The 8,504-nt window shown below is 38.2% G+C and overlaps 1 protein-coding gene across 2 annotated transcripts; it reads left to right on the top strand.

The window, feature by feature from the left end:
• The first annotated feature begins 1,582 nt into the window (after positions 1–1,582).
• On the top strand, positions 1,583–8,050 carry c19h9orf64 (chromosome 19 C9orf64 homolog). Of its 2 annotated transcripts, none has more exons than XM_040154357.1 (7): positions 1,583–1,695; positions 3,059–3,288; positions 4,100–4,247; positions 5,468–5,580; positions 6,299–6,442; positions 7,174–7,369; positions 7,474–8,050. In XM_040154357.1, the coding sequence occupies exons 2-7, from the start codon at positions 3,100–3,102 to the stop codon at positions 7,701–7,703; spliced, it is 1,020 nt and encodes a 339-aa protein (XP_040010291.1). In that variant the 5' UTR covers positions 1,583–1,695; positions 3,059–3,099; the 3' UTR covers positions 7,704–8,050. The 2 variants fall into 2 exon arrangements, with proteins under 2 accessions (XP_040010291.1, XP_040010292.1); XM_040154358.1 differs by lacking the exon at positions 1,583–1,695 and adding an exon at positions 1,724–2,207.
• Positions 8,051–8,504: the final 454 nt, after the last annotated feature.

The following is an 8,504-nucleotide window of genomic DNA, read 5'->3' as shown; positions in this document are numbered from 1 at the left end:
CTCTTCACAAATGGAAACATGTAGCTAGAAACTAGAAATTATTGGAGATTTGAGAAATGATATTGAATTTAACTATTTTGTCCCTGCATTTTCCTGTGCTCTATACTTGTTTGCTCTCCATGCTGTAGACTTCACATTGTCAAATTGTAAAATGAATAAAGATGCCACTTTTTACTGAACCATGTTGCATTTTAACAAGCTTATTGATTGATTTTTTTTTTTTTCATTGTTGTTTTTTGCTCAAAATCCTTGCAGCTTGATCAGTTTTCTGTGCACTGATGGCATTTGGGCTAAAAGTGATATGTGATTGTCGCAACTGTCCAGCTGCCATTTCATACATGTTTATATTTAAAGTTAAAACTAAAGATGTGTTTTTCCATTATCAGGAAATATGTATTACATGTATTATAGTTCTTTCTAAAATAGTAAGAGCCCAAGGTGAGGTCTGCAAATTGTTTTTGTCCAAAACACAAAAAAATAAATTTACTATTGGCGTTTTTACTTCAAAAGTTACTCATCAGTTATCAAAATTGTTGCTGATTATTTATTTATTTATTTTTTTGTGGTTGGTTGACGAATCCATTAGTTGACTCACCTTATTACATTATGGAAACCTGAGAGTCTTGTTGACTTACCTGGTAGGTGTTAAACTTTACTCTAATTCATGTTCATTGGGAGGTTACTGGATGCCAAAATTAGATCACCAACCGGGCACAGCAGACAGCTGCCGAGCCCCCAAATCCACAGGATTACCACATATCATTTGAGTCTACATAATTTGATTATTTTTAAATTTGTTGGAAAATTGCACCAATTTAGTACAATATCAACTATGACAGGTCCTCCATCTTCCATCTTGTGACCCCCGGTCTTGTAGACGGACTGTGTCAAAATGTAATGTTTATTGTTATAGTTTATCTCAAGCTTGTTTGTTGTAAAGATTATTTGTTTCAAACTGCTTCGATTTTGTCTGTGTCAAGTAATTAACATGAAGAAAACCACAGGCAAAGTGGTATTGTTGCTGCAACCAACAATTATATTCATTATCAGTACATCTGAAAATTATGTTCTTTAATAATCTATTGATGAATAAAATCTTTTTATTCTCAGTGAATAAAATGTCAAAATATAGTCAAAAATGCCCATTATTATTCCACGTAGCCCAAGGTAACGCATTCAACTTGTCAAAAACACAAACATGTTGAGTTTACTGTCAGACAACTGAGAAACATTCACATTTGAGAAGCTGGTAACATTCAATCTTCGACATTTTTAGTTAACAAATATGTCACAAACAATTATCAACGTTGTTGCCACTTAATTTTCTTCCAGTCAATTAATCGACAGATCATTTCAGTTCTAGGGTAGTGGTTGGTTTCTGAGGAAATAATGAAACTGCCATGTACAGTCGGGGTGCTTGGTTTCCTCCTAGGAGGTTAATCTGGCCATGTTGGATGCATTTAATATCCCCACATCGCTGACATTATGCCATTTAGATCCGTTTAGAAAATATGTAATAAAATTTTTACACAAGATTCATAACGGATATTGTTTTTCGGGTTTCCTCTCCTGGCCTCTTGTGATTGGTGAATCGGGCTGTCCACAACAGAGTCCCTGATTGGTCAACAGCTGGAAACCAGGTAGTGGAAACACGATACGGCACGAGTTGGCAAAGTGCTTGACTGGCGTTCATTGGTAAGTTAATGAAAGCATTAGTTCGTGAGCGAGTAAATGAGTAAGATGCTGCAGAACAGGAAGTTCGTATCTAAAAACCTGCGTTGTTGATCCACGGCATGGAAACTCAGTAGTGCTCGTCTTAGTGGCGACGTTCAGGTCTTTACGCACTTTGCCCGGTTTATCAATGAGACGTAATGACGTGATATAGTTGAGCTTCTGACTGACCCACAGACAATAACTGCTCTTTCCAGGAAAATTAGCCAAAAAAAAAAAAAACGGGACTCTTTTTTTCTTTTAGAGTGCAGAGTGAGTCATGTGACTCACCGCCGAAAGAGCAGCGAGAATGAATTTCATTCACTAGGCCCCTGTGTGCGTCACAGTGTCCTGTAATCAGTCTGAGAGAGAAAGGCATCATTAACACGAAGCCACTGGACACTTCGGACAGACAGACAAAGAGCCTGTTTTCACTGTGGAGGAAGTTTGGAGTTCTGGAAACCTCCACTACAACAAAGAGTCATGCATTTAAAACTGTAATTAGACATATATATATATCTTTATATCTATATTTATGTGTGTGTGTGTATATATATATATGTATATATGTATATGTATATATATATATATAAATGTATGTATGTATAAATTTTATATATATATATATATCTATATATATAGATAGATTAAATACATATTAGCGTTGTAGTTGGCTGAGGTGAAGTTGACTCTGGCTATTTTATATCATACTGGGTGTTTTCATTTACTGTGTAACAGTGCACTATATTTTATACCCTCATTAGGTTTTTAAAATCTGAATCTGCACACTCTATAGCTTTAGAATAAGTTTATCAGAGTAAAAGTAGAAAGCAGCATACAATTAGAATACTCAAGTAAAGTACAAACAGAACAGTATTTAAATATAGTTCTTGAGGAAATGTACTTAGTTTCTTTTCCACCCCTGGAAATTGATGTTAGCTACGTCCCTGAGTTCATTTTAAACTTTTCAAAAAGAAATGTTTTTGCTTCATTACATTTCTCCCATCTTCATTATGTCTTTCCACTGCGAATTATCTAATAAAGCAGGGAGATAATCTTTGAAATGGCATTTCCCCAGATATGTATGCAGGATATTGCTGTTTCAGTATGAATAGGGCACTGGCACTCACACTCCCCCTAGATTCACCCATGCATGTTCATAGGAGCTAGTCCTGAAGTCTGTATGTTTTTAACTAGAACTAGTCTACTCCAGGTTCATTTCTCCAGGTTTATTTTGCATACATGAATATGTTATTAAGAGATGATTATTTCCATAGTTACCTCCCTGGACTCACCTGGGCACTGCTGGGGGAGGTGCTCATATCTATGCACGCTTGTTTGCCTACAGGTGTTCCTTCAGCTGTGTTTCTGCTCCATACACTATCCATCATGGAAGCACCTCTGCTTCCCTGTGAGTCTGGCCAGTTCATAGCACAGTTGAGTCGTGATGTGTTCGTGGAGGAGGAAGGAGTACAGAAGGTGGCAGAGATGCTCTACGCTCTCCGACACAGTGACAGTCTGACTGCCAGTGGCTGGAAGAATGCAAATCCATTGGCCCCAGCACCCACTTCTGACCAGGGGAGTTTTTCAACAGCTGGGGCCACCCAGCTACACAATGACAAGTCAACAACGAGCTAAACAGAAATGTGTGTTCCAGTGAAAAGAACGCAAAAGCAATATTGCACTAATATTCAGTAGTGAGTGTGACAGGTGATAATCCTCGGTGCTCACACATGGAGAGGGACCACACAAATCCTAGAAGGACGCATGAAAGAATTACTCATATCCACACCCCTTCAAATATGAACAAGAGGACAGAAATCTCACATGATTTTGGATCGTGCATTGTCTAGCTTAGTCTCTATCTCTACATTTCAGATATTTTGTTGAAATGATAAATTGTCGCTTATGACAGTTGAAAATATGAACTGGGAAAATTGGGAAATAGTGACAGGCATTCTTCACTATTTATTCTTCACATTTAAACGATTAAGAAAAAAAGTAATCAGCAGATTAATAAAAAATGAAGAACATCATTAATTGCAGCCCTAGTTAAAAATGGCATTTTATAGCTGTTTATATCAACTGGTCAAAAAACAGTCAAGTTTTGCTTTTTGTTTTTTTTTTTCCAAATTAAAATGACAAACACAATGACAGAAAAAATATTTTATTCCTTGAAGGCAGTTATTAATGGGCATCATCAAAATGAAGCATAGGCTTCAAAATGGAGAAACCCTTCTTAACACTTTTTAGTGTCTTTTAGCCATTTGTCATAAAGTACATTAACTGCGTTCTTTCTCACTACATGGTTTAAGCATTTTGGTGGCTCTCTCAGGTTTTCAGACTTTTGTCCTTCTATGGTAATAATTTCTGTCTTTCAACACTGCAGGCCTTGAACTGGGTGTTTGTGGTGGACACCATGAACTTCTCCTTTTGGCCAGAGAACAAAACTCAGCAGTGCGAGGTGACCTATAAAGGGACCACGCACACAGGCTACATGACGCTGTGTGCTGCCATCACAAGGGCCATGGAAGAAGGTGAGAGCATGTACTAAATAAGTGATGTGTGGACACCAGAACTTAGCTTTTTGCCGGGTTAAAGGGATGTCGTGACAGAGGTGTAATTAGGTTAACCCCTTAACAGACACGCTATTCTCGAGCCCTTTTGTTTACAGTCTCAGCCCTTGTCTCTTATGAAAGGCAACTCTTGGGATTTTACAACCAAAATGTCAGAATGAGTATAAGAGATACTGAACCAAGGGTACAGAGGCAAAAGCCTTCCTATTTTTTTGGCATAAAAAAGGAAATACTGTAGTAGTACCTTTTGTGTGGAAAACACTGCGGAGCGTGAACCAAATCTGTGTCGACAGCTGTTGCAGTGATATGGGGATCTCAAAATGCTTTGCATAGGTAGAATCAGGAGACTTTAAAACAATGTATACTTCATCAAGGGGTTGGACGGTGTATCTTACAAGGCCAAAAATAACATGTATTGTTTTGTTTAATGGTACGTCAATTTAGCAGGCACACATCGGACCTCCTTTCCCAAGTGCGAAGTTGAGGTGATGCATCATAGCCGTTAGTTACATTTGTTGAGCAACTTTTCATCAAAACTACACAGAAAAAAAAATAAGATTCTACTCAATAAAAAACTGAGTGATAGAAATGTCAGAGTTATGAAGAAAAGGTAGGGCCACACTCTAACCTTTTTCATAGATTGATCAATCTTTTTTGTAAGAAGCTTTGTCTCTGGAGAAAAAGACGTATATTTAAGCCCTTTTTGATGTCTCATGTCATTTACTTGTTCTATGTGCTTTTGTTTTGCACTGCCGTTGCCAATTACTGTATATGTGCCCTTTACTTGAACTTGGACTGCTGGGAAATTGCTTGTAGCTCTGCATGCGCTTGTGAATCATTCATAATTAGCGTGAATGACTCCGGATATGAATCAATTATGTCTCATATGGAATAGTGCTCTCAATGTGTGGTCGCTGTGGCCTTTATAATTACAAGAGATTCTCTCAGAAAAGCACTGGTAACTTTGCTACAGAGTGTGAATCTCAAGGGTTGAAAGCATGAGATCAGAACAGATTATGTCTTTTGAGCCTCTTGCGAAAAATGGCTACTGTGGAGTAATATTCTCTTATTATAGCACGCTATATCTTCATAACTTAGTAGAATTGAGAGCCTTTTCTCTTTCTCTCCAGTAGTACTAAAGATTAATCTGTTTAGCTGCTCCTCTTCTCCTCACTCCGCAGGTATACCCATCACTGATCCAAAGTACTTCTCTCAGATGAGCGTGGAGGAGTTGGGACATGTCCTTCGATCAGACAATGAAACGCCCATGCCGATGCTTCAGGAGCGCCACAAGGTTCTGAAATTATCAGGTTAATGTACCACAGCCATGATGCCAGGGATGTAATGATACACGTAATCCATAGGTCACTTAGATAATGTTACTTTGGTATCACAGTATTACAGTTTGATATTTCTTGATCTTCAGTACAGTGATGAAAAGGATGTCTCATTTCCACTTTGTTTAAAACTGTACAAAAGTGTAACATTTGACCCTTCTGAATGCACAGCTGACCTTTGCATCGACCCTTTTAGATGACCTTCTCAGCAGTTATATGGCACAAAACTAAAGTCGTTCCTTACAACTGAGAAACAAACAGATGTGGTGAGAAAAACAGGATGTATCATCTCATCTCTAATCAGTAGACTGAACATAGAAGGTGCATTCAATCAAATACTAACACACTGTTGGTACATAAAGTGTCTGAGATTATATTGTCCTATGTCCTGTCGTATTCATATGGCTGCTGTGTACGTGTGTTTTTATCTTTATTTGTATGAAACTTCAACCTCAAATAACATTTTCCTTTATAGATTAAATAATTTTTATTACATTTTTTAACATCGTTGTGGATATATGTTCACATTAACTGAGAAAACTGATTTATTTTGTCCATCAGTGTTGAATTATTACCTCCACTGTATTCCCCTTATGCTAAGTGGAAAATTAAAGTATGCAGCTCAACCTCCTACCATTCATCCTTATCAAATGTGAACTCAATCCGTCCAACAAGGTGCTGACTGAAGGCGGCCGCGTGTTGCTGGAACATGGCGGAAGCTTCCGCAGTTTTATCAGCCGAGCTGGGAACGATGCCCGGAAGATGGTGGAGCTCATCGTGGAGGAGATCCCTTCATACAGGGACGAAGCTATGTATGAGGTTAGAGTTATAGTGGGCCTTCTCTAAAATCTGCAGAAAAATGTTTATGTTTGCCAGAGACACTTTTTCGCGAACGTATATATTTTCTGCAAATGCCAAGTGTGGGTTTTCAGAAATTTTGTCTAGTTGTTGAGTTGTCTAGATTTTAGTGTGTCAACCATGTTGCAGACAAGACAGTGAATGATTGAAACGTTCATCTCAGATACTAAGAGAATCATAATTTCTGGTTGGATAGGTGTCCACTTACAACCAAAGTAAATTGTAACTTCCAAAATATCTGCAAAATTAGCTTTTGGGTTTTCATCTTTTTTATATTCTACACAGTAGAAGCAATTGCTTACTTCAGTTTTTCTCTTGAATTCATTGCATGTAGTGTACATATGTGTAGACCCTTTGAATTCATAGTCTAATAAAATTGTACAACATCTTGGAAGCATATAGGAAGTGCATGTGATCTGAGATAAAGGTATGCATTTGGAAAGATAAATTGCAATGTTAGAGTTCCATCTCCTGGCCAAAGACAGGCTGGCAATATATCTAATTTTCTCTAAATATTATACAGTCAGTGAAGGAGCAAATTATACTCTACGCACATGCATTGTTGCCATTATATTAACTTTGTGTAAGAACATCTGTCAGCAAAGGCTTAAGAATAAACAAACAGATGTTTAAACATACAGCACATACAGCTTGAGCAGAGTATAGTGTGTATTGTGTCTTGTTTCTTTCAGGGGAAGAGAATCTCATTCTACAAGCGAGCCCAGATCCTGGTGGCAGATTTCTGGGGTGTCATGGAGGCCAGAGGAGAGGGAGACATCATTAACATGGACTGGCTCACTATGTTTGCAGACTACAGGGTCCCACAGGCTCTCGTCTACCTCGGAGTACTACGATACTCTGACACACTGATGCAGATGCTGAAGAACGGTGAGAAGGGAGTGTGTGTGCGAATAAAGTAATGGATCAGTTAAAAAATAGTATGATATGTTAATAACTCTGTGTGTTGTGCGTTTGCCTCCCATTTATTTCAGGCGAGCTGCTGTGTTCAGGGGACAGGAGAGAGGTTGAGATCCGAGGTTGTTCGATTTGGTCTGTGGAGCTGATCAAAGAGCAACTTCACAAGCTGGTGCAGGAGAGAGAGGGACAGACATGTAACATCAACTCCGCAATCATAGACTTCTACCTGTGGCCTTACGCCAAGCAGCACCACAAAGAGATGGCCCACATTCCCATACACCAAACACGCTGTATTTACTACTGATGAGCTGGCTGGCAGCGTTACATACAGTAGGTTGCACTTCTCAGTGCTCAGCCCTGGCACCGGTGCCTTTCCCTGGGACAGAAGCCAAACATGTCCCTGTGCCAGATACTGTATGGACTCACAGGTGTGGGGCTTTAATGTAGCTTGTTTCGTCTGTGTGGGTAGAAGCACTGTTGACCATTTACAGTCAATTAAAATGTTCACTGTTGATACGATGGAACATTTTCAAACAAACTTTTTGCTGTAACAGAGAGTAAGTGATCATACGCTCCATGTGAACATACACTGCATATCGGCAGCAATTTGAACTGACACCCAAACAGTGAAAATAAAATATTTTGGTTAGATATTGTATGTTTCTTCTTTTACAGGAGTTCGTTTGGGAATGATATTACAGCATCATCCACTGGATACCTTAAAGCAGGATGTGTATGGGGCAGCTCCTAAAAAAAATCTTCTAATTTTTCAAGAGATTTATAATGCAATAAATCTAGTATAATTTACATCTGAATACTGATGCTTTGAATGGTCACACACAGATATGTTCAGTGTTAAGAAGGAAAAATAGTATTTGTGCTAGCTAAAAGCACCCAGGATGTGTGGTCACTTTATATTAAGTCTGAAAGTTTTATTTATTCAAATTGTTGTAAATGTAATTAGAAAAATGTTCTTTAGCTCAAATAATATGGAAGCATCAAACATTTGGCCATATGAAAAAGGAAAGGGAGGAGAGGAAGTGACAGCCTACAATAAATATATCAGGAATATCATATATATATATATATATAGCCCTAAAATGTT

This window comes from Xiphias gladius, chromosome 19, assembly GCF_016859285.1.
Source record: "Xiphias gladius isolate SHS-SW01 ecotype Sanya breed wild chromosome 19, ASM1685928v1, whole genome shotgun sequence".
In the NCBI taxonomy this organism is placed as follows: domain Eukaryota; kingdom Metazoa; phylum Chordata; class Actinopteri; order Istiophoriformes; family Xiphiidae; genus Xiphias; species Xiphias gladius.
The sequence above is the reverse complement of the archived record's forward strand: the minus strand, read 5'-3'. Positions and strand labels throughout refer to the sequence as shown.